Source organism: Meles meles, chromosome 1 (genome assembly GCF_922984935.1).
Source record: "Meles meles chromosome 1, mMelMel3.1 paternal haplotype, whole genome shotgun sequence".
Lineage (NCBI taxonomy): Eukaryota > Metazoa > Chordata > Mammalia > Carnivora > Mustelidae > Meles > Meles meles.
In genome coordinates, this window is record NC_060066.1 from 3,506,658 (window position 1) to 3,533,048 (window position 26,391).

Sequence of the window (26,391 nt, forward strand, 5' to 3'; positions counted from 1 at the left end):
CCCCACACCAGCCTTGTTGGTTTCTGTGGTCCTGGGGCCTTCAGTTTCCGGAGTCTGGGGTTTCAGGGAGCCCCGTGTCCCTGTGTTGTGAACACCCCTCTAGTCCCCGTCCTCACTACACGTGAGGCGGTGTCAGTGCTCCCAGCAGGGAAGAAGAGGCCTCCACGATTCCCGGTTGGCATGACAACCTAGAGGCCAGGGGTCCTTAGATGGCGCGGATGGCACATACAGGTCCCAGGAGGGACATCAGGTGCTCCGGCCTTCGGCGTGGAGGCCTGTGTCTGTGTTTCCAGAGGCCTCTGTTGTCTCTGCTGCCTTCCTTGGGGCTTGGCCTGACCTGAGAAGGTGCTCCCAGAGATCCCTTCCTGAGGGCTGAGCCGTCACCATTCAGGCTTCACGACGGCTTTGTATATGGCTGTCCTGTGCTTCGGATGGAGCCCTTGTAGCGGCCGGAGCTCACGGTTCCCTAGTGGGCTTGCTGGTGTGTGCCAGCTGTGCGAGCTGGGAGGGGGGAGGCGCTGGTGTGCGCCAACCCTGTTCTCTGGGGAGGGAGGCGCTGGTGTGCACCAGCCGTGCTAACTGAGGGAGTGACCTCCTCCCCCCTCCTCTGCACCATGACCTGCCGCTTACTACCTGCAGGGCCTGAGCTGCCATCTGCCTCAGCTTCTAGTCTGACGTGGGAACACTGGCCCTGAGCATGGGTGGGCGCGGATGAGCATGTCTGGGAGCTGCGGTTTGCGTGTGTCGACCAGCAAGTGCTCGGTAATCGTTACCTGCTGCTGTGGCTGTCCCTTGCTGGCCGTGAGAAATGGTTTACTTTTAAATGACTTTTATCTTAACTGTTGAACTATTTTGAAACAGTTTGAGATTGACAAAAAGGAGGCAAAAACTGTTGAGAGGATCTCCTCCCGGCCTCCCACCGGCGCCTCCAAACGAGTGTCTTCCGCACCCGCAGCGGAAGGACTAACAGGAGAGGAGCATCGATGCCGGACTGCGGGCTTTCCTCCGGTTGGCCCGGAATTTTCTTGCTGGCGGTCACTGTCTGGGTCAGGGCCCAGGCCAGGCCTCCCTCCTCCCCTTCGGTCTGGGACAGGCCGACTGTCTTTGTCTTTCACGGTCGTGACAGTAGCAGAGGACTGGCCGGTTATTTTCACAATGCCCTGCAATCTGGGGTTGTCTGATCCTTGCTGGGGATGAAAGGGAGGCTAGGCATTTTCGGCAGGAGTAGCTCCCAGGGATGTGTGCCCGCCACGAGGCCCGTGGTGTCCTTCCGGCTCATTCCCGGTGATGGCGACCTCGATCGTGTGGTTCAGGAGAGGTCTGTCGGATGGCTCAGAAGTTACTGGGTTCGTTCTGTAAGGAGTCACTGTGGTGGGGGGTGCGCCAAGCCCGTGGGTCGCTGCCTCTGTCTCTTCACCGGCGTGTGTGCCCAGCGTAGAGTCCTCCGCCTTCCGTGGTTGTGATAGAGGATTTGCCGAATGGTTTTTTCTGTGTCCCCCTCCCTCCTGCTTTCATCGGGGGGGAATTCTTCTGTGGGAATAGGACGTCCCTTCTCCTCCATCTGCTCGCCGTCGGAAGGCGGTCAGGGACCTCGGTTTCGTGCCATGGGCCAGAGTCCGCTGGTGCCGTTACTCACGGGGCAGATGCGCTCGGGCTTCTCCGTGGTACTTTCCGCACATTAGAAGAGGTTTTCCTGCATTTCCTTCTTCCCCCCATCCCCTCGCCCCGCCCCTGCAACAGTACTGCAGGCCGATACCTCCAGGAGCTTGTCTTCGCTGTGATGATGCTGGTCAGTGCCCTGGAACCCCGGGCTGGGGCGCAGCGCTGTTCCCCTGGCGTGTACGCGCTCCCAGCGTCGCGGACCCTGCCCTGTCCCTCTGGGGACCCCTTGCTTCCCTGCCAGCCGTCGGCCCTCCTCCGTCCCTTGTGTTGAGAAGAGCTGCCAGGGAGAAGGGTGTCTCTCCGCTCCCGGCCCACCGCCCCCCGCTCTTCTGGTTCTCACGCTCTCGTTACACTGAAAAGACCGCGGCTGATGCCTTCGGGCTGGAAACACCGTTCTGCTCCTGCTGTGGTCTTAACGTGAGAAGTAGGAGCGCTTGGTTGCTAATAATGAGTTTAAACGTGTGCTCTTCTTAGGGATTTTGTGTCTGCAGCTGCTTCCCCAGATATCCCAGAACCACGAGAGATTCTGTCTTACAGAGGGAGCAGCCATCCTAATTAATCAACCTTAAATAATTATATGTGGCCTTTCTGTGCTGTTTGGTATAAATCTCTGGTGAACACAACTTCCCTTTTCCTCAGAATATGCTGTTTCATGTTCTGAAAGGCAAAAAAACCACCCCAAAACCAAAAAACCCTCAAAAGCCAGACTTCACCGTTCGGGTACAGGCAGGTGGGAGCCGGAGAGCCTCTGCCTTGGGCTGGCCTCAGCTGCTGCGGCCTCCGTGCGTCCCCATACCCTGCGCCAGGAGCTGACCTTGCTCTGGCAGGGAACCCTGAATCCTGGGGCAGGGAGGCCGGCCGGACCATGTGGAGACCGACTGCTGGCCACAGGGGGCTTCTGGGGACCCCAGCCACGGACGCCAGGCCATGAGCGGCGGCTCCATCCATCCTGGCGGGCCACGCGCTGGTCGGGGGCCCCTCGCTCCGCTCCGTGGCTCCATTCGTAAGGCCGCCTGCTCCTTCAGCCCTTGTGGGGACAGCAAGGGAGGGAAGGCTGTGCAATAACTGTCCCGGTCCCCTCTCGCTGGCCTCCGCTGGTCCCCAGACCTCACGCGCTTCAGGAAAGGGTCGAGAACAGAGCTCGGCTTTGTTGTCAGTGGCCCCGGGTTTCTGTGAGGCGGCGAGCACAGTCCAGCTGGAGGGCTGAGGAGAGCAACAGCGGCTGCTCCAGCGGTTTCCAGTCGGTGAGAGACGGGGCGCACGCAGGCACCTCCCCCCAGCAGGAGGACAGGCTCTCTTCCTTCCTGGGGCTGCGGGTCGTGTCCTCCAGTCTGCTGTGTCCTGGTAAGACCCCAGCTCGTGACTGATCACTGCCTTTGTCCCGACCCTCCCCAACATGTATTTCTAGAGCATTCAGGGTGCCCCAGATGGAATGTGCTGGGGACGGGGACAGGGGGCCTGAGAGAGCCAGCGAGGGGCCATGAGCCTCAGAGTGGAGCAGGGGGAGGGGGTCCACACAGTGACAGAGGCAAGTCCCCTTTACGCGGGACAGAGGACGGTGGGCCGGCTGGCTGGCGGGGTGAGCGCAGGTGCAGGGGTGAGGGCTGGGCTGGCAGGCCCTCCCGGGAGCAGAGCGTGCGGAGCCCAGGCTTGTGTCCAGACACAACCGGCTCCAGTGGGCGCCAGAGTCTTCATCGCGGCTGGAGATTCGGTGCGGGGATCCCGGGACACCGTGTTTGTGGAGCAGCTGCTGGGCTTTCCACAGACGCTCCGCCCCTTCCTCCCTGACCCCCTGCTCTGCACCTGGAGCCCCTGCTGCCCGTGGTTTGTGCCGCGCCCCCCGCAGCGTCAAAGGGAACGTCCCGTTATCACTCGGGGAAGGAGCCCTTCACTGACCTTCAGGACCCGCAGAGGCACCTCGGGGAGGGACGCCACAGCTGGCCCAGCCCTGAGCGCCCCGTGTGCAAACCGGAGGTCGCTGCTGGGTGACGCCGGTGCCCGGCTGATGCCGTGCAGGCCTGGGGTCCGGGGGCCTGGCTGTTGCCTCGGGTCTCCATATGTCCTCGTACACTCGGCCACCAGGCCGCTCGCCCCAGCTCTGCTGCGCACGCGGTCCCACAGCCTGCTGCCGTCGCCAGGGTGGCATGTGCCGGGTTACACAGGGAGCTGCCACTGTGGGGTCAGCATCTGTCTGGTGCTGGGGCCAGGTTGCCCTGGAGTGGGGGGAGGAGCCACGGCCACTTGACCTTGGGCTAGTTTTCCCATCCGTGCGAGGAGGGAGAAAGCTACCTTCTCAGAGTTAGCTTGAGGGCTCTGCGAGAGACCCACTCAGGTGTGCGCTGGGCAGACGGACGCTGGCTAGCTCACGGGTAATGTCCCTTCGTCACGTCCAGCCTCCGGTCCACCCCCCGGGGGTGGGGGTGGGGGAGGAAGTAGCCTTACCCTCCTCTTCCGGCGGATGGTTCCAGAGATGGATGAGCGCAGGGAAGAAAGCAGGACCCGGAGGCTCTGCCCGTTCCCTTGGCCGCTGGGGAGCGAACCCAGTGGTCTCTGAGGGAGGCCCCGCCACGTGCATCTTCCTGCTTGACGGCGGGCCGGACTGCCAGTGTCCGCTCTCCCCGACGGCCATCTCTTCCCCCGTGGGGGCCGTCCCGCAGGGCCCTGTTAAGAGAACAGGAGCCCGCTCGCGGGACAAGGATCCCTTGAAAGCACCGCTTCCTCGGGCAAATGGCAAGGCTGATTGGGAGCTCACGGATTCTCCCATTCAGCTCAGGAAGGAGCATGTACCTTTAAAGTCAGGTCACCTGATTCTTCTTGCCAAAGTCTTAGGAGCCTCAGGTGCCGGGACAGACGCTGGGCTGGCAGCCCCGCGTCCCGTGCCTGGGTCGTGGCGCTGCCTTCTGTAGGTTGTGTGACTTCGGGGGAACTTACGTTACCTCCTGGAGCCTCAGTTTCCGTGTCTGGAATGAACGAGTCAGGGGTCTGTCCTGTGAGAAGCCTCCACGCGTGAACGGGAAGCCATGGGAGCCGTTCTGTGGCGGTGGGAGTGGGGGTCTGGGTGCGGGAGCCCGAGTGTCGCGGGGCCTGGGTGGCTTTGCGAGCAAATCAGATGCGTGCAGGCCGTCTCCCTCGCACTCTTCGTCTCTCCCTTTTGGCAAATCTTCTGGAATTCCTGGAGGCCCTGGGGGTTCAGAAGTTCGCTGACACCCAGTTCCTACGCTGGGGGCCAGGAGTGCAGACTCGCGGACGGGAGACCCTGGTGAGAGGAGTGCGATCCCTCAGATGCTGAGGACCCAGCAGAAGGGCCACTCGGGTGGCCCTGGGGGCCTCAGGATCCCCCCACGCTCGGTTCTGCCGCTCTGCTGGCTTTACGGCTTTGGCTGAGTCCTTACAGCGCACAAGCCTCCGTCCCCTGCTCCATACACAGGCCTCTTCCTGCCCCTGATGCGGGGCTGTGTGATGGACAGCTAGGGAGGCGCTTTGCAGGCGGTGGGGCCAGCTTCCCCGGCTTGTGCCAGTGGCACCCGGTGCTGGGTGCTGGGCAGTGTGGTTCAGTGGGGAGAGCCCAACTCGGGACGTAGGTGAAGGGTTCCTCCTGGGTCACAGATCCGTGAAAACTGTCCCTCCATGTGCGAGCTATACGCACAACCTTTCTGAACCTTGGCTTTCTCCTCTGTCGGGTGGAGCCCTGGTCTTCCCGCCGGGCTCCCCGAGGGAGCCGCAGAGATGGGCCCACAGTGTCAAAGTGCATTTCTTCCCAGGGAGACTGTGTCTGCGGGTGTGAGCTCTCCTGTGCGGCAGTGGACTCGCCCGTGACCCTGTCCTCTCCCGCGTCACGACAGCTCATGGACCACGAACACGTTCTGTGTGCCACCGTGTGACGTTGGGGTGCTCGGCCACCTCTGTCAGATGGGGACACGCGTGTTCAAGCAGCGCTCACCAAAAACTGCTGGGTCGTCTCCAGGAGGGTCACGAGGGGCTTCTTGGAGGGAGGGCCTTCAAGCTCAGCTCCTGCTGGATCATTCGAGAAGAAGCAGTTGGCTTGTGCGGCCACGGCTTATGTGGCCAGGGCTCTCTGTCCATGGCCTTGTTCTGCATTCTGGTTGGGGGCCCGTGGCTTTGGCTGGGTGTCGCATAGCTGGTCATAAGCCTCTGGCCCTTGATGGCCCTTTGATTCCTGGGGTGACCCCCTGACCTCCATAGGAGCTCAGCTTAGGACCCCTTATCCTGGTCTTTTCCTCTCTTGGCCATCTGGGCAGTTAGCACACAGGAAACGGAGCTCCTGACCTCTTCCCCCCTGGTGTCTGTGGTGGGGTGCACCATCACGAAGTGTGTCCCGCTGTTCCCGCTGGGGTCTGGTGGGAGTGTGATGCCCAGATCGCCGGCCAACACGAGAGCGTGCGAACATGCCTCCCGCCAGGTGCTGGGGCAGCGTGGCCGTCAGCATCATCCCTGTTGTTCTCTGAGCTCTTCTCCCGCGGGGACCGTGGCGCTGTCTCCTTGCAGATGGGGGGAAGTAAGCCGTGGTGTTGGAGCCCATCCGGCCACCCTTGCCTCTTCCGTCAGGAACGGGGTGTTTTCTCGTTCCTTTTAGTCCCCGGCAGTGCTGGTTTTCTCCTGCGTCTGAACAGGATGTGACCCCTGGTCACCTCTGACCGCCACGCTCCAGTTCTGCAGCCCGGCCTCGGGAGGTGACTTACGTGCCCGTTTCTTCCTCACTCTTCCTCTAGCCTGGGTTCTCGGCCCGGCCTTCCAGCCTGACACCGGCCCTATGGCTCGGACCCGGGTTTATGGAGCACCTGCGGCTTCTGAACCGCGTCTCCTCTGAGGAGCGTGTGCGAGCCCGTTCGGGCTGTGGGACTCCGCGGCCTCGAGTGCCGCAGCTGGCTGCAGCGGCTGCCTCCACGTGCCCTGTCTCTGGGGCTGTGTGTGTGTGTGTGTGTGTGTGTGTGTGTTTCGGTCGCGGTGGGAGGGGGGGCAGCTGCAGGCCTCCTCTCCAGGCCACCGGCTGAGCCAGTCACAGCAAAGCAGCCTTGCTTCACAGCCCGCTCTGTAAGGGAGCAGAGCAGAGCCCTGAGATGGCAGTGGGCATCTTTCCAGGCTTTTTCTGTACACGTTTCTGCCCTTCAGGGTTAGCCTCCAGAATAGGGGACATTTCCCCTGGTTTATAGATGCAGAAGCTGGAGTCCAGGGAGCAGCATGGGGCACTCTGGCCAGGCTTGTTGCTGGTGGGGCTCGGACCTGAACCCAGACTTTCTCCCGCAGCTTAGATAGAAGATTTCGAAAACCATTTATCACTTAGAGCTATTATACCAGCAGTTATAACCTAGAACGGGCAGGCGGGCATCGAACAATAAACCTTTCTGTTCTTTTCTTCATTCCTCAATTCTTTAGAAAGTAAAAAACGGCCAAGTGTCATTCTCTGAGCGTCTCCCAGACCTGTGGCCTTCGGCAGAGTGCCGCGTGCCCCGTCTGAAAGCCCTCTGTCCGCTGTTTTCTGAAGGAGGCGCGTTGGAAAGACCTCCCAGGCTGTGGACGGCCGGAGCTCCGCTGGGACCCCCGGCCTTGCAGCCGGTGTGACAGAAGCCTCTGCGGGCTTGGCTGGAGGCTGGGGCTGCCGGCAGGGAGAATAGGGGCCCAGTGGCTGTGAGGAGTCGGGGGGTCCTCTCAGGCCATCTCCCCCCGTCTTTCTGGCCTCCTCTTCCAGCACCTGGAACGTCTTGTGCTGGTGCTCCCCAGGTAGGATGTGGGCCTGCCCTATCTCGTGAGCCCCGTGGACCCTGTCCAGAACTGGTCCTACATTTCTTTCCCTTCTGGTTAAAATTTCACTCTTCTTTTAAGAAGAACAGCCCATCTGTGGACAGTCAACACTGTTAGAATATTGACTTAGTTCAGATCGTAGTCTTGGTGACAACTGCTTTTCGTTTTTCATGGTAAAATAGACCAGTATAGACTCCAAGTGACTGTTTGGTGGGAGGAATGAGGTAAGGGACGTAACTGCTCTGGGGCTCCTCGCCGTGTCGGGGCCTCCTCCTGGGACACCGTGGGTTTCGTGTCCCAGAAGTCCGTGAGCACCTGCCCTCTTAGGCCGTGACGTGGAAGCGCTGGGGGCGGTGACTGTTGGACCCGGCGTCCTCGCTTTCCCATTTAATACTCAGCCTGCCCCGCAGGCAGGGAGACTGTCGACGTGTCGCACACACGGGGCCCGAGGCGCAGACAGTGATGCCATCTGCCTGGGTCACCGAGCCCGTGAACTGCAGGGTTGGCATCTGAGCAGCCTCCCCCTTCAGAGCCCTCGTCTCCCCCGTTGGTTTTTCTTGGCATCCGTGCTGGTTGGGGGTGACCAGGGGCATGGCCTCAAGTGAGGCAGGGTCAGGTGCCTCGGTGGTGACTTGGCTCTGGTGTGGTGGGTGAAGGCTCTGCCCACTTTCTGCATCTCTTGTTTTTAATACGAATGACTTTTTATGATGACTCACTGGTCGCTCATCCTAGCTTACCTGGGGCTCTGCCGTTCTCAGTGGACAGAGAATGCTGCTCCTCTAGTTTTTATTATTTAGCTCTTCTCAGTCTTCGGAGTGAATACGCCTCAGGTGAGTGTAATTAGGGGTGCGTGTTTCGCGCACACGCGGTAATGTTCTTACACAGCTGTGCGCTAAAAATAGCATCCTCAGGACTGTAAGTTTTCCGCTTATAATAGAGACCGTTTTCCCAGAGGCCAGGAAGCCGCAATCCTCTGAAAGCCCTTAACACCAACGCGGAAGGTGTTTTGTTCACTCCCTGACTCGGTGCGCGGTGCCCGGCGCCTTCGCAGGGCGAATGCCCAGCTGCGAGCTGCCACTGGGGGCACCACCTTGCCTGGGGGTCTCCCGGGGGAGGGACCTGGGTCACCGCGCCTGTTTTTACAGTGGTGCCGGGATCTGCCCTGTTGAGGACCTCGGCGCTGGATAGACGAGGGGCTGAATCCCGCCTCAGGCTTTGGGACGCGTCGCGCCAGTGGCCGTCCATGCAAGGCACAGCTCCCCTGTTGGTACGGCTCTCTAGGGCCAGGGGCAAGGTGGTGTTTTGGGAGTTGTTGTCCAAGGACAAGGCCACACATCCCAGCCGGTGTGACCTTGTTGTCATGTTGCTGCTACTGGGGCTCAGCAGCTTGGGGCTCTGGCCCTGAGAGTGGGGGCGGTGAGACCAGCTGGCGGGCTGGCCGAGCCGTCCCGTTGGCCCCCACTGCTCCGTTTCCCATCTGCCTCCATGGCACCTGCCTGTGCTCAGCTGCGGTCAGATATCGCACCCGCCAGGATCAGCCTGGTCTCCTCTCTATTCCCTGGCTCAGGGAATCCCAGGGTTGAGGGCGTTATTTTCTTCTACCATTGGGGCTGCTCATCCTTGGAGAGCGTATGGACTGTGCGGTCCGCCATGCGGTTGTAGCCAAACTCATACGTGGGTATTGGCTCGACAGGCTATCCATTGAAGATAATCCAGCCCTGGCATCAAAGGTTTCTGCCTTTGAGTGGGTCTCTCTACTACCATTTCAGGCTTCCTGGGGTTCCTCGTAGCCAGGATGCCTTCCAAGGACAGCTTCAGTACCTGCATGATCGCCTTCTGGGCCTCATCCGGTTGGCACGTCTAGGCGGTAGGCCGTGTACCACAGACCGTGTTTGGCGTGGGGGCAAAGAAGGCCTTGCCAGTGTGCACCCATTCAGCTAGGGATGACCTTGCCCCTTGACCACTGGCCGTCGTAGAGTCAGTGAATACAGGCATGATGCTCTGAGCAAGGCCATCAAGCTACACTTTGTCAAGGCGGTCACCCCGTCCTCTGGGATGCGCTGTTGGGGTCTGCGCTGAGGTCCTGAGTCTCTCCACCATGCCCGACTGTCACGGGTGATCGTGGCTGGGGGGCTTGGGTGGCAGGCTGTTGGTGGTGGCTTCGGCACTGCTAATGATCTTGAGGGGGCTGCATGCTTTTTGTGACTCCTTCGTCGGAGGGGAAAGAAGAGATGGCAGCTCCTTTGGCTCCACTCTTGAGGTGAGCCTCACGCTTATCGAGGCAGCTGTGGACTCCACAATGGACTTGGTGTTGGCATCAGTCCATTCGATGTTCACGTTAGTGGGTTCCTGTGCCTGGAAGGTGGATACGTGGTTATCTCTCTCTTTTTTTTTTTTTAAAGATTTTATTTATTTATTTTGACAGAGAGAGATCACAAGTAGGCAGAGAGGCAGTCAGAGAGAGAGAGAGGGAAGCAGGCTCTCTGCCGAGCAGAGAGCCCGATGTGGGACTCGATCCCAGGACCTTGAGATCATGACCCGAGCTGAAGGTAGCGGCTTAAACCACTGAGCCACCCAGGCGCCCCACGTGGTTATCTCTTGATGGCAAATGTTCTGTTTGCAGCCTGGATGGGCCTTCTAGATTGGGGGTGTGGAATCCTATTCAGTAGGAAGGCCATGCAGTTGTTAAATGAAAAGGTCAACGCAGAGCTCACTGATGGACCCTGTGTCCACTTTTCCAGTTCAAAGCAGCCTGGTTAGAGCAGCTGACACATCCCAGTCCATGTCCTCTGACCTTCGTCATCAGGTCCGAGGCATGTGGCTGCCATGATAGCAAGAAAAGTGTAGCTTTCCGCTAAGCAGAGGGGACCAGGGAGCTTCCACTATGAACCTTCCACACGCACAGACTTCCTTAAGTCTTTGGTCAAAACACGGAAGCGAAAGTTAGGGAAGGAAAAGTTGAATGCACTCTGTGGTTTAATGCCTGGAATATAAGTTTTGAATTTAAATATAGCTGGCGTTTTAGCTACTTAGCTATCGCGCACATTAAATCATTCTGTTTAGGTTTCCTTACCTATAAAAAAGTGGATAATGGTTACATTTTTTTTTTAAACCTCACTCAGGGAAGTACACAGTATACTGGGAGACCCTCCCACTGTTTGTCTGGTACAGTTAAGTAAGTTTAACATAAGAACCTGGCGACTCAGTCCTCATTAACAAAAAAAGATCCTTCCTTCTCTGTGAATTGAGCCTTCCGGATGCTTGAACCTCTCCAGCGTGAAGCCGTAGTCGCATTCCAGCCTTCCAGCCGTCTGAGTAAACGAACTCCAGTTTTCAGCCTCGGCTAACAGACCACACGGCCTCGTGCCCGTTGGAGCAGCAGCATATGGCGGAAGCGGAGGGATTGCCATCCCATTCTCTGAGGCTAGAAGGCAACCAGGGACTTCACGAAGGTGCGGCGGTGTGAGGGAGGGCGCCGGCTCCCGAGGTCAGAGAGAGACTTGTCACAGAGACAGTGTTCATGCGATCTCATGTTTGGTTTGGGGCCAGGATTCCCAGATGGGGATTTGAGCGCTCCGTCCCTCCCCCATGGAAGTCCTCCGCTTCCCGTGAGCACCAGGTGCCGGAGCCTGGCGCCGGATTGCCGTGAGCTCCGGCTCTGTGGACCCCCGCTGAGGTGGGAGCAGGCCCGTTCCGAAGCGTGCGCTGTGCGCTGTGCTGGGGGCACGGGACGCTGCTTGAGGAGGAGGGTGCCTTTCCCCTGACTCTGACGGTGGCGGCTGGTGACGTGGATCCGGCAGAGTGAGCAGACGCCGGCACGTTCGGTTTCCGACCAACACTGCTTTGTGGAGCTCCTTCTCTCCTTTCTCCGTGTTTCCGCTTCACCCTCCCCAAGGTCACTGGCGTGCCTGACGCTGGGTGTTTTTGAATGGCCTGGCCGCCTCTCTCTTGAATCAGTTGCTGTGTGTTCTTCCTCTCCTCCTCCTCCTACTTCCTTTCCTTCTTTTCTCCTTCTCCTCCTCCTCCTTCTTTTGCAGCCTGGTCACCCAGCAGTGGACACAAGCCAGGGTCCCATGCCCGTCTACTCGCATCCCGGGTGGGTCATTCACTGGAGGTTCCGCAAACGCACCCTTGTCAACCCAGACGTGAATGAGACTTAGCCAGTTGGAGACACATTCATACCCGAATAAGATGTGCCAGAATAATCATGATTTAGAAAAACTGACAACACCTAATGTTGGCAAGGACATAGAGCAACTGGAACTCTCTTATGTTGGTAGCTGGAGTGTAAAATGGTAAACCCAATTTGTAAAACTGCAGATTTATTAATCACAATATACATCTGCCCTAATGACCCAACAGTTTCACTCCTAAGTGTGGATCCAAGAGAAATGAAAATACATACCCACAAAAAACCTGCACAAGAATTTTTTTTATAGTAGCTTGGTTTTTATTTTCCTCCAGTTGAGAACAACTCAAATGCCTATGAACTGGAGAGTGGAGAGCAGATTGCGGTGTATTTACCCAATGGAGTGCTGCTGAGCAATGACAATACGTGTTTGCAGCTGGCGTCGTCTGTATCCATGTGTACACGGACACGGATGAGGCGGGAAGACAGGTCGCACAACGTCACACAAGGGAAGCCACGATAAAAGACACACACTGTGTGACTCTATTTATGTGAAATCCAAGGGAAAGCAAATCGAACCCAGGGTAAACAATTTTCAGGAAAGTGGTTGCCCATGAGAGTGTCTGTCTTGGATTAGAAAGGGCACGAGGGAGTGGCCCTGGCTGGTGGAAGTGTTCTGTATCTTTATCAGGCTGATCGTTACAAGAGGAATATGTTTATCAAAACTCAACTGTGCACTTGGCTGTCCACTTTCCAGGTACGTCAGGAGCACCTTACATCAAGAAGGAAGTCCTGGCAAGCGTGGGACCCGAGCTGGTAGTAGCTCTTTGCCATAGTGTGCACGAGCAGTTAGGACAGCATTTTCTGTGTGTCCTACGTGTGAGCCGTTGTGCACACACACTGAGGATGGTGGGCCCCCCAGGTCTCACGACCAGGGAGGGTTGTTACGCATGTGCACGGTGGGGGAGTTCAGATGAATCTGGCGTAAGTTTACAACTTGGGTTTCACCATAAACTCCCAGTTTGTGGGAACTTCTTTATCATTGTCCATGTGTGTATATGTATATATACACACACCGGTGTCTATATAAAAATAGATCCAGAGCTAGGCGTCCACGTGCGTGCGTGTGCACACGTAGGGACAGGCATATGCACACACCTCACGCTTGTCCACTGAGAAAGCCTCAGAGCAAGAGCGTCTTAGTAGCAATGAGCCCATCTAGGACCAGTTTCTTGTTATCATCCCCGCCCCGCCCCCCCAAATGATCCGATCTTCTCCAAAGAAATGGCTAGTTTCCAGGGCAGGGAAAACAGAAGATGATCCTGGGACATCCTGTTGTTCTGTACAGTAAGGGGTTGCGTAGAGATCCCTGAGGGCGTGTCACAGGGCACAGCAGCCAGCCCAGACGGATGCCAGGCCTGGGATAGTCCACGCGTCAGCCGAGTCATGACAGTAACAGATTGTAACCCACTGGGTAAAACACGAAGCCATTCATCCACGCGGACATTAACCATGTAGGTGGGGAAGAAAGATCTCTTACATAGATTGGCATCTAAGAAACGTGAAACGGACGATGACGTTAGAAGATTATGGGCAGGCGCCGCGCTAGTGCGTGCGAATTTAGTGAGGAGTAAGGTACTGACCAATTCTCTAGTGCGTCTCCACACAAAATATTAGAAGAGGGCTGTTTTCAGTTGTTTTAGTAGGGGAAAAGAGGAACTACACAGAGGAGAACCCTTACAGCCATTATCTTATCATATTTGTCTATATATTTATATGAAAGAGACTGTCAGAATTCTAAAACAGTGGGATAAAAACCAGCACCAGAGACGGTGTGCAACTGTGAAAAATATTTGCAGTTTATATCCCAGGCAACGAGTGAGTCCCTTAATATATAAATAAAATATAAAACCTATAAATCCGGAAGGAAAAGGACTGATAGGACAATTTTAAAAAAAGGTCAAATGCTACCAACTAGCACCTCACAAAAAAAGATGTGAAAACGGTGCTTTTCTTTACCCAAAATCAGATTTCGGATTTGGTCTTTTAACAGCCCCCTCCATGCGAACCTGGTGTCCCAGCCCTTCTCAGCCACTGAGGGGCTCCTGTGGCCCTCGAGTACCACCATTTCCATGGCTGGTGTTGCTCTAACCCATTCCCGCATTATCGTGGACGTACCGTTTAATTCGTAGTCGCTTGGCATCTTTAAGGCATAATTAGCACTGAAGAAAGACTTTGGCTGAAAGTGCTAATTAACGGGAAAGTAATGGTATGGCTTTCATTTGTATGTTTCACTGACCTTAAGTAAACCACAGGGCTGGTCTCTTGGGAATGAGCCCCAGCTGGGACCTCTGGTCCTGAGTGTTTGACTTATTAAGTGGATCATATCACAGCTATTAATCTTACATCCTATCTCAGAAATAGAGCAGAAGGAAATCTGTGGTGACAGGTCCAATTAGGATCTTTAAAAATTAGAGCTCTGTGTCTTAGACATATAAATTAGGATAGTGTACAAGGGCAATGCTTTCTCTCTGGCAAGAGCCTTATTTAGGTTAGAATCATGGAACATTAGTAATACAGAGGAACGATAATAGTTCATTTAGGAACTGGTGAGAACCTTACATAGTATGTGGCCCAACTCTGGTCGTGCAGACGAGGATATGGGGACCTGGAGGAGGCGTATGACTTTTCCAGGATCTTGTGACGTTTTAATTGTGGCAAACCATAACTTCCCTCAACGATTTTTACTGTGGAACCCGGGAATCCCGGCGCAGCACGTTTGTACGGAGACCTGAGCAGTCCCACATCAGTGTGGCCCACGCTCTCACTTGCAGCCTTTACTGTTTGCAAGTGCTTGTGTGCTTGTGAGTGGCCAGAAATCAGCTTCAAGTGCAAATCGCTGTCTGCAACATGCAGCCACACTTGCTCCGTGGCTTGACGAGTGTTGACAGAAGCCTATCCCCTGTAACCATCACCACCAACACCATCATGATGTAAAACACTCCCGTTCCCCCGCGACGTTTCCCTGACCCTGTCAGAGCAGGTCCTTTCTTGCCTCCAACCCCTGGCATCTGCTGATCGGCTTTTCGTCCCTGAAGACTCACGTTTCCAGCATCTCCTGCGCGTCCAGCACATGGCAGAGCAGACACTGTCTCACTCAGGGTAATGTCTCTGAGACTCTGGAATGTTGCGAGTGGCGGGACTTTGTTCCATCTTGTTGCGGAGTCGTATTCCGTTTTACGGATGCGCTACGATTAATCTGGTCGCCTGCCTCTTCTTGGACATTGAGGATACTTCCAGTTTGGGATTATTATGAACAAAATTTCCATGGATATTTACATACATGCCTTTGTGTGGATATGTGTTTTTATCTTTCTTGGTAAGAGTTTTATTGCTGAATAATGTATTAGTTCTTTAAGTCTGTAAGGAATTCTGACTGGTTGTTTTCTAAAGTGATTGTGCTGTCTTCTGTTACCACCAGCAATTTCTGAGCGTTCTAGTAGATTCCTTATAAGATTTTATTGTTTTGTTTTGGTACATGATGGTGTTGTCTGTGAGCACACAGTTTTTACTTCCTTCCTGACACGTATGTCTTTAATTTCCTTTTCTTACTTTATTGAACTTGCTAGGATCTCAAGTACAATGTTGACAAGAGCAACGACAGCTATGTCCTTGCCTTAATCCAGATTAAAATCTGACTGTTTAGTTTACCATGAGATGTGGTTTTAAACTGCAGAAGGTTTTTGTGGGCGCACTTTGTAGGTTGAGGATCTTTCTATGCCTAGTTTGTGGAGATTTTTAAAAAAATCTTAAGTGGGTTTTCAATTTTGTCAGCTGTGTTTTCTGATGCTATTGAGATGATCATATGGCTTTCCTTTCTTGTCTGGTAGTACTTTCTTAATAAGATGAATGACATGAACGGATTTTCTGATGTTATACCAACCTTGCATTGTTGAGATAAACTTAGGGGATCATGATGTGTTTTTCATCTTATCTATTACTGAATTTAGGATTTTTACATCTAAAGTCATGATGAATATAGATCTGTGGTTTTCTTTCCATGAAAACTCTGTGTTATTTTAGTATTTGGGTAAGACTTCTTTCATCAAAAGAAGGGCAACATTTCCTCTATCTTCTGAAGGTGTTTGTATAAAACTGGTATTGTCTCTAACCCAGGGTTTTGTAGAATTCAGCGGGGAAACCACCTGGCCTTGGGCTTCCTTTAGAAGAGAGCTGTTTGCAGGTGTGAATCCCGTGTCAGCAGCGTACATGAGGCGCTCCGGTTTTCTATTTTGTCCTGGTTCCATTTGGTAATGGGTTTATTTAAGTTGATTCTATTGGCACTAAACTGTTTGCACAATTTTATTATCCTTTTAATGTGTGTAGGATCACAGCTGACATTCATTTTCAATATTGGTAATTAGTTTTTCTTTTTTTTGATCAGACTAACTTAGAGGATGGTCACATTTATCGATATTTTCAAGAATTAGACTTTGTTTTTCTCTATCCACTTTCAGTTTAATAATTGCTAATTTTGCCTTTCTTTGGAAATGTCCTTCCTTCCTATCCAACTCCTGGCCTTCAAGATGTAATCGTCTTCGGTATCTCCACATACCCTAGGATACTGCTCTATACCATATGGCAGTTTCTCTAAAGATGTCCCCGGGCTTGTGTCTTTAGCTCAACTTGAGTTCCCATAGGTGGCGTCGTGCCTTCTGCCATCTTCCTTTACACATAGTAGACATTTGCTTAGGATCAGGGGGTGAGCGGGTAGATGGATGAATGAATGCTCTTCAGAGCAGTTTGCAAAAATGCCCAGAGAGCAGGCTGCTTAGCCACGTGGCTTTGCATTTAAATCCCCGATGTGCTGCTTCCTGTGCTTGCGGCCCAGGCGTTCTCCTAACAGCCCCGAGCCTTGCTTATGCAAACAGGACTTTCCCTGTAGGACTCTTAAGAATGTTGGCGTCAGTGTGTATAGAGGACTTATCATGGTATTTGGTACCTAGCTCAATAAAAGGTAGCCACTGAAAGACCTTTTATTTTAGCTCACATAATAAGTTGTATGCCCAGAAAATGTTTTTCTTTAGTTCCGTGCCCATTACTGATTTCTCTGATAGTACTTTTTCCAGGTAAGGATCACAGCATACTCTGAGAAGGGAAGTCTTAGGGTAGGGTAACACATTGCTTCTCATTATCTTGCGATTGAAAAAAAGTTGGAGCATCCTATGTCTTTTACCTTACCAACCCACTTTCTGGCTTTATTAAAATATTTTAATTTTATAGGGCCAAGGAGGGTTTTTTTTTCTTTAAAGGAAGGAAAAAGGGCAGTAATACTCAATAATGTCACAAAATCTTTAATTTGCTTGATTTTTATAAATCATCTTCTCTGTAATCCTGTCTTTTTCTTGGTTCTTTACAGAGCAAAAGACGTAGAAAGAAAATAGAAACAGAGACTATTTCTTCTTTGTTTTATAATACTTGATTGTTATGTATCCCCATGAATTTTTTGCTGCCTTCCTAGGTGATTTCTACTACATCCCTCCCTGGATGTGACTCTTAAGTTTACCTTAAAAAAAAACAAAGAAAAAACAAAGTCTGTGTGACATTTATGTACTTCACGGGTTTGGGCATTTCGAGGCCTTTCCTCAGAATGTTTGTTCCCCTGACCACTGTGCCTGCAATCTGTGAAAACTACCATGTATGTGTTGGTTGTTGGGTGGGCTTTGTGGATTAGTGACTTAGTTCAGGCATCTGTTCGCTCCCTCAGTGTTTACTGAGCTTTCTGAGACCCGGGGCCACACCCGACTCGTCTCATTTTAAGCATAGAGCCTGGCGCTCGGAGAGTACCCAGAAGTGTCTGAAAGGATGAATGAAAAAATAGACCAAACAAATAGAAGTCAGTTGTATTCAGAAAGTTGTTACAGGAAAGCTTCTTGGGGGCTCCTGGGGGCACCTGACCTTCCTTCAGGTCAGGGTCCTGGGGTTCTAGGATCCAGCCCAGCGTCGGGCTCCCTACTCAGGATGGGGGAGTCTGCTTCTCCCGCTCTCTCTCCCCTGACTTGTGCGTGCTCTCTCTCACTCTCGCTCTCTCTCAAATAAGTAAACAAATAAAAATGAAAAAGAAAGGCTTATTGGATGTGCGTATATGGGGGTCTTGTCGTTTGCTGACGATGAGGGATTTTTCAAAAAGCATGAGAAACATTCACAAGAAACCAGCAATCCTTTTGGGTTGATAGAGCAGTACTTTCTGCTACGGAGAAAGGATTTGGGATTTGGGTGAGTCTAAAATATGATCTTTGGGTATTAAAAAATACTTTGTATTTTCTTGAGCCCTTTTAAGTGAGGAAGTGTAGGCGTCCTCTTGGATAAGACATGGCTTCATATCACTTTACGTAGGTGGAGAGAATCAGTGGAGGCCTTGCTGGTGGTAAGAAGTTGAAGGGCACCTATAAACCTCTAGGTGTGAAAGACACCTTGAAGAAGAGGGGTGGGAAGTGTGCTTTTAAAATGACCCGCAAGCCTTGAGCAGACATCTCTCCAAAGCCAGTAACAGAGGGCCCGTCAGCGCATGAGAAGATGCTCGGTATCACTAGTCATTAGGAAAACATGCATTAAAACCCAAAAGAGATCCCTCCTCACACCCGTTAGGAGGGCTCTTACAAAAACCAAACCTATGAGACAGAAAATAACAGAAGTTGACAAGGATTAGAGAAACTAGAACCTGTAGGCACTGTCGGTGGGGACAGAAGATGTAGCAACCGTGGAAAACGGCACAGTGACCCCCACAACAATTAAATGTATGTATGTAAGTGAGGACACAAAGGCCCGAGAGCACATCTCAGGCCCTCTGCCTCCCCACATTCGTGGCAGCGTCGTCCACGGCAGAGAAACCCAGGTGTCCCGCAGCAGATCCGTAAACACGATTTGGCCTATACGAGCAGGGGCTTTTTCTCCAGCTTTAAAACAGACCTTCTGACACCCGTTACGCCACGTGCGGCGACCCTTGAAGACATGAAACTGATAGAAACAAACCAGTCCCAAAAGGACAGAAGCTAGGACACTTTTTACATGAGGTTTCGAGAGTCCTCTCTTTCATAGGCACAGAGCATGGCGGTATCCAGCCCTGGGGGAAGATGGTGGGGAGCTGTTAGCATTTCTTGGGGATGGAGTTTGGGTTTGGGAAGATGAGGAAAAGTTCTGCCTGCAGACGGAGAGCGGTGATGGTGGCCCAGCTGTGTGGGTGTACGCCATGCCACACAGCTGTACGCTTAGCAATGGTCGAAAGGGCCCCTTTTATTATACATATATTACGGTGATAGAAAATGGGGAGTGGGGGAGAAATAGCCCTAAAATCCATTTCCGGTTTCTTCCCATTTTAAGCCATGTTGTGTCCGGGTATGAGACGGCGAGACTGCAGCGGGAGAAAGGATGTCTTTGAGATGAGTGTCTCCTCGCTCTGCTGCTGCATTTTCTCATCAGATCTGTGTGGAACCGGGTGTTCCTTATTGTCCCCGTGTCACAGTGGGGAAGTGGGCTGCGAGCGGAGGGAAGGCATGGCCAGGATCTCGGGGAGCCAGAGGGCTGCCCTGAGCCTAGCCCCCACACCCGCACCCTGCACCTGCTCCCCACACCCACTCCGTGCTGTTCTGCACGTCTCTGGAGCCTCTTGGGAGGGTTGCTGTCCTCCTTGGGGTGCCCCGTCGCTGATGGCAGGCCCGTAAAGCGTGTGTTCTTCATTTTAAAAAAGTCTGTAGCGGGGGCTGCTTCTCCGCTGGGAGGAAGAAATAGGTCAATGAAAGCACAGACCGAAGGCCGAACACCGTCTTGCCAGGAAGGTTTATGGGAACAGGTTCTTGAACCTGCAGCGGAAGGCAGGTAGCTCCTCCTGTCCTTCTGGAAGCTTGGCTTCCCTTTGCTCTTACCAGGTGATGGGATACTTATGTCGTACCGGGAGCACGTGGCTTTGAAGCCCTGGCTGGCCATCGTCCGTGCCGCCCCTGTTTCTCCGGGCTCCGTGTGCTCCGACTTCCGCGAGCGTCGTCCGTGCTCCACTGACAGACAGATGCGCTACTTTCTCACGCCCTTTCCCACGCTCGGCCGTGGCAGTGGACGTTCTCCTTGTCTTCCGGGAGGTCTGCCTGCCTTGGATCGCCGTGACTCTGGCCTCTTGTCTCTTGCTGCTGGTGCTGTTGGGGTCCTCTCGGTGGCACCACTGCCTGATCCGCGGTCATGACGGTCTACTTGTTTTCTTCTTACAGTTTATCAGGAAGAACCAGATGGGAAATACTCAGTTTTGCTGGCCGCAAATGGTCCACGTCGTCTGTTTGTCATTGCTGTTGCTTTGCAACCTCTGCAAGCTCTAGGAAGCGCTCTCAGGCCCGTAAGACCCGCTGCGGGCCACGTGCGGCTCCCGGGCAGACTTTCCTGACGCCTGTGTTGGGAGCTCGCTGTGGAAGGCAGAGTCACCGCGGCGTGCAGTTGAGCCGGGTTTGAGGTTTCTTGTTGCTATAGTTACGTGGGTGCACCACAGGCTCCAGAATTCCTCGGGTGTCGTATGTCTGGGGGAGTGGGGGAGCAAATAGGGACTGCCGGGTGCTGGGCATTTCCCCAGAATGGCCGTCCTCCATCCTGCGCCCTCCCCGCGGGCCAGTGCGCTCTTTCCACACCTTTGCTCCTTCCCCGCTGGTGCCGGTGGCAGGAGCAGACGGGGCCCCCCTGCTGTCCTTGTCCCACCCTGGGCGCCTGAGTCATCCGTGTTGGGCTCCGTTGGCATCCCAGCCCCTCCAGCACATAGCGGCCCGTCTCCACCTAGTGTCTGGTGGGGGCTGCAGATGAATGGGTTTTCCAGCCCGGCTCAGTGGGGGAGACCTCTAACAGCGCCTGGGTGGGATTCTGGCTTGGGACTAGCTTCTGCCCTTCGCCCCACTAGAATGGGTGTTTATCCCTGCCTTTGTGCCCTTGGCATTGGCGGCCCCTCCTCCAGAAGCTTCGGGTTTTGCTTCAGAGGAGAAAGAAGGGTCTGGTTGGGGATGAGGGGGAGTGTGGGGTTGGGGCTGGGGTTTTGGTTTCTTCCTCTTCCTTTAGTGGCTGCTCACCCCCTTCCTCTCTGCCTGTGCTACTGCGGAGCTCCCTCTGTCCTCCCGCACCCTGGCCAGTCCTTCATGTCTATGCCCAGGGAGGTCCACGGCGAAGAGCCTGCGGGGGGGGGGGGGGACGTCCTTCTTGTCTGGGCTCCAGGAGGTCTTCGCGGGCAGTAGAGCCTTCACGCAGCCTCGAGCAATTCTTTAGCCTTGAGCCAGTTCCTTCCTGCTGCCCGTTTGGTGGCTGGCTCTACGCCTGCTCACCAGGTGTCCCTGCCCTGCCCTTCTAGAAGGGCCTGTCCCTCCTTGGTCTTTTGGCTTCATGGTTGCCCCATGACCTCATCTCTTGATGGGTTCAAGGAAGTTTCACGGGTTTGTAGCTTGTCGGGTGTACTGACCGTTGGCGTGGGAGCCGTACTCTACCGCTCAGAGGCAAGCGCCCCTCCCCCACCCCCCTCATCTGTGTGTTTCAGGGATGCTGACCGGCGGGTGCTTTTCTCTCTCAGATGCTCTATGAACCACAGAAGAATTGGGGAGCCCTTTCCGTTTGTGTGTCTGGCGGACACAGGGCGCCATCGGAAGGACGGCGTGGGCGCTGGCTCGCAGAGCTGCCCAGCGGGTTCTCTCCAGCCTTACTGAAGTGAAGCCCGCTCCTGGGAGAACGCTGATCCGATCGTTGATGTATCGTTTTTTTCCATCATTCTAGACCCTGGAAGCTATCCTGAATTTCAAGTACTCTGGAGGGCCGGGCCACGTGGAAGGATATTACAGGAACCTCTCCCTGGGGCTGCACGTGGAGGCCGAGCCGTCTGTTTTCTTCACCCGAGTCAGCACTCTGCCGGCAACCAGGTAAGCGGAGCTCGGCTCCATCCCGGCCTTTCTCTAGACTCTGCAGCGCTGCGTCTGGAATTCTGACCTCTGTTGGTCTTGGTCCCGGCACTAGTCAAATTCAAACCATCGCGCCTGGTTGCTTAGCCTTCCTGGCAGTCAGGTTCTGCGTGAGGAAAGCAGGCATCATACAGAAGTGCTTGTGAGCGGATGGGCTCTCCACCTTCTCAGATGGCCTCACGGTGACAGCGATGTTGCAACGTGCTTGCCTGTGGTCAGCGTCGTACAGGGCGCGTTCCCCACGCATTGCCCTGAGCCTGGTCCTGGCTTCTGTCTGGTTCAGTTTCCTGTTGGTAGGGGGTTCAGCAGCTAGCCCCATGTTCTGGGCACTCCTGGGGGGAGTCCTACGTCTTTTTCTGTGTCACTGCTGGCATCCCAGTAAAACTGTGCCCCTCCAGGCTGCCCAGCATCTCGGCATGTCCCTTTGTGGAGCTCCCTGCCATCTGGAGCACTGGCCTCTTTCTGCCCAGGGAGTCCTTTTTACACCAAAGTTTTCTCTCCTAGCTACTTCTCTAGGCCTAGTCTTCCTTCAGGGAAAAGAAGTCAGACAGCGTGTGTACTTCAAACCCCAAAATGGCCAGAGGTCCTAGAGGCGTTTTTATGGAAGGTGGGAGAAGGCCGGTTTCCCATCTCCAGCTTCGACTGAGGCCGAGCTGGGAGTGGTGGGTTCTGAGCACGGTGGATGGTGTTCCTGCCGCTCAGGTGCTCGCCCCGCGGCAGCAGCCTGTGGACAGCAGGTGCTGGTTAGCACAGGGTACTCGCCTGTCTTCGTGTCCGGGGGCGCCTTTCCTACAGGCGCAGGACGCAGTGGGATAGTGCTGTTTATTCCGAGCAGAGTTGAGGCGGCAGCGGTGACCTGCCCCTCTGGTCTCGAGCTAAGGAAAGAGCATCACGGGCGGCAGCCGCCTCCTCTCCAGTGGTTCCTGTCCTCCCCAGAGTAAGACAGATGGGTGTCGCTGCCCCTGTTAAGGTTGATAGAAAACTCCCTTTAAAGTGATACAGTCCCAAATAAGAAGTGTAGTTTTAGTTTATAGGAAAGACTATTTTTCTTCTCAACCATTGGAGAATGGCTTCACGAGAATTAATGGCTTAGCTCGGGCTTTTTAGCATCACATTTCATCATCTGTCACTTTTTCAGTCCGTGGAGTAATAGCCTTTCTTGCCGAGGCTCGCCTCTGTTTTGAATGTGTTGTATAAAGCATCAAAGCGCTTGGCCCGGGGGGAGCCGTGGCCAGGACCGCTGCCAGACGCTGTTCCTGCTCCCGTGTCTCAGGCCCTTCCTGCGCGTTAGGGCCGCTCTGTGATGTACCTGCCACGTGTCCCTCTCATCCCCGTGCCGCCTGCTGCCACTGCTCATATAAATAGTTCTTGGAAGCAGCACAGGTTGTCACCGAGTTGGGTTTGTCCCCTCCCCCCTCCCCCCCGGATGTCCAGGTTGCACGTCATGGCCCCCGCTGCTCTAAGTGACAATTTAAGACGAGAACAATGGCCCCAAGTGGAATGGAGCGAACACACACTTGCGAGAGCCGGTGGTTAGCACAGGGCTGCTTGTCTCCCGAATCCACACCCGCTGAGCCAACCCTTTCCTGTTGGCTTGCGTGGTCGTCTTCCTGCTCTTGGGATGGAGACTGGATTTCTTCTAATCCTTCCTTCCCATCCCTGCCAAGCCTAGTCCTCCCCAGATCCTGTGCGTTGAGCCTCTGAAATGTCTCTGGATCGCCCCTGCCTTACACTGCACATCTTTCTCTAAAACCCCTACTCTGGCTTTGCTCCCACATCAACCTGTAGTTACAGATGTTTCCACCTCACTGTCTGGCTTAAAGACTTGCCCAGTGCTTAGGAGATAGTTTGAGGTCGCTACTGTGATATTGAGGGCACTGAAAAATTTGACCCTGACCTTCCTCTTGAGCCCCAGTTCTGTTTACCCCCAGCTCTCCACACAGCAAGTGGAGACTCTCCTGGGGTATGTCAGGACAGTTTCCTGCAACGTGCCTTTGCATACATCTTTTTCTAAAACTCTTCTTAAACTATCATTCTTTTACTTAACCTTCTGGAAAATGTTTGTTGGCCATTGATGATCTATGTCATCGTTTTTTTGTTAAATTTTCCTGAATATAACTATATAGAGTGGGTTGGTCCTTCTCTGGGTCTCTGTACTTCTATAAAGTACTTACCAGGTTGTGCACCTTTAAACCAGCACCTTCAGCGTTTCGTTTGTTCTTAATATCCATACCTCCAGTGTTTCACATGCTGTATAAAGGACTCAGAGGGGTAAGAGCAGGAGCTTAGTCCTTGTGTTTCATCAGCCTGATAAAAGCTCATCAGGCAGGAGTAATACCAAATGGAAACACGGGTCTATATTAAGGAATGTTGAATCCCAGAAATAGAAATAGCAAGTGAATAAATATCAAAGATTCTTCCCTTTGCTTAATTTCTTTAAGAGACTGTTGACTATTTAAAGAAAAAATAAGAGCATTTAATTTTGTAGTGCATATCATATATAGAAGTAAAACACTCAACAGGAAATAGCAGAGAGAAATGGAGGGGAAATGGTAGAGGAGAAATGGTAGTTCTTACATGCTATGTGTTACCACATACTAGCTTCAACCGTATCATAAGTTAAAGGCACGTATTGCACACCCTTCAGCAACCACATAAAATGTGAATGGTCAGCCAGAAGGCAGAAAATGGGTTACTAAAAAATGCTTAATCAGAAAACCAGGGAAGAGGTGCCAAGAAAGGAGTAAAGAACTAGGAACGTACAGTCAAATAGGAAACAGATAGCAATGCGGTTGACTTAAATCCAATGTACCAGAAATTATATTAAATGTAAATGGACTGAAGACTGTATTTAAAAGTGGAAGTTGTCAGATTGTATTGAAAAAAGGACTAGAGTCAATTACATGTTTCCTCCCAGAAACTCACAATTATGTACAGTTGAAAAGCACAAAGGTGGCGGGGGGTGAAGATACGCCACGCAAACAGTAATCATGAGAAAGTTGGCGTGGGCATATGAATATCAAATGAGTAGACTTTGAGGAGAAACAGAGATAGGGTAATGTATATTGATAGAAGGATCAAGTCACCATGAGTACATAAGCCTAAATACAAATGTACTTATAACTTCAAAATAAAACTGACATCTCAGGGAGAAATGGAAAACGCCACAATTACAGCTCAATATTTTGACCCCTTTATCTCAGTATTTGATAGAACAAGCAGACAGGAAAGTAGCACAAATATAGGAAACATGCACAATTCTAGTAAATAATTCCAGCTAACTGGTGTTTATAGGATGCTAAATGCTTATGTTAGAAAAGTTGAATGGTTCAAAACATAATAAAGAGTAGTTATCATTGAAATAGAAAATGAAAAAAAAAATATGTAAAGTCAGTGCAACCGAAAGTAGATTCTTTGGGAAGGTTAATAAAATTAATAAATCATAGGACAATCAGAATTTAAAAAGAAATTACTATTACTAATACTGTGGATGAATCCTACAGATCCTGTACACGTTTAAAGAATAATAAATATTTTATGATAAATCATATTCCAATAAAATTTACCAATGGAAAATGTGTTGAAAGACAGAAATTACTAAAGTTGACACGAGATGAAATAGAGTCCCTGAGGTAGTCACATATCCGTTAGAGTTTAAAGTCTTAATTGAACTTAACTTGAGGCTCAGGTGATTTCACTATGAAATACATCAAGCTTTTAAGAAATAAGTAATACCACTTCTACAAAAATTCTTCCATAAGTAGGAAGGGAGGGAATACTTCCAGTTCTCATTTTATGATGCTGTCTTCACCCTGATGCCAACCAAATCCAGGGAGAGACATTGTGAGAAAGTAAGTGCTGTGACCAGTGTGCATAACTGAAAAATCCAGAACCAAATGCTAATAAATCAGCTCCAGCAGTAGAAGAGAGAACACAGTGTGGACAATTCAGGTTACATCCAGCAACACAAGGTCGTTTGACCACGGAAAAATCAGTGCATGATGTTACTCTTCCAACAGAATAAAGGCCAGAAATAAGATGTCAACTGATGAGAAAAGAACCCTCCGACACAATTCAACACTTCTGATAGAAGCTGTCTGTAAACAAGGCTTGGAGAACTTCCACAACCTAGTCTAGGGTGTCTACAAACCCCTAAATTACGTAGTTGATATTGTACTTAATTATGAAGACTGGCACTTTTTCTTTAGGCTCAGGATCAGTCAAGGTGAGTATGTTTGCTCTTGCCAGTATAGTCATTACTTTTCTGCGAGTTCTGCCTAATCAGAGCAATGAGATGAGAAAAGAATGAACACTGTAAATGTTGGAAACGACAAATAGTTGTTACTTGTCTGCGTGATACATGTGATCACGTACATAAAGAGCTACCAGGAGATCTACCATGCCAAAGAGATTACCAGAACTAATAAGTCAGGTTAGTCAGATTGTAGGATGATGCCATGTTATATTCAGAAACCAATTATAGATTTATGTATTAGCAATTCATTTGAACATAAAATTTTGAAAATATATATATTGCAATAACATATAACACTTGAGGCTAAATCTTTGTACATATAATCTCTACTTTGAAAATGACAACTCATAGGTCAGGGAAATTAGCACTTAAAAAATTGGAGAGGTATACCATGCTTGTTGATTGGAAGAATCAATTTTTGCTAAGATATCAGTTTTCCCAAATTGATTATAAATTCAGTGCAATTCCAGTCAAAATCCCAGCAGGCTTTTTTTTTTTTAAGATTTTATTTATTTGGGGCGCCTGGGTGGCTCGGTGGGTTAAGCCGCTGCCTTCGGCTCAGGTCATGGTCTCGGGGTCCTGGGATCGAGTCCCGCGTCGGGCTCTCTGCTCGGCAG

The 26,391-nt window shown here is 52.4% G+C and overlaps 1 protein-coding gene across 4 annotated transcripts in view; it reads left to right on the top strand.

The window, feature by feature from the left end:
• The window catches only part of TRAPPC9 (trafficking protein particle complex subunit 9), a 500,788-nt gene that overhangs the window by 295,662 nt on the left and 178,735 nt on the right, over positions 1-26,391 (top strand). For all 4 annotated transcript variants that reach the window (XM_046001565.1, XM_046001557.1, XM_046001569.1 and 1 more), the window contains one exon: positions 21,338-21,480. In XM_046001565.1, coding sequence (XP_045857521.1) covers positions 21,338-21,480 — 143 coding nt within the window. The remainder of the gene's footprint in view (positions 1-21,337; positions 21,481-26,391) is intronic.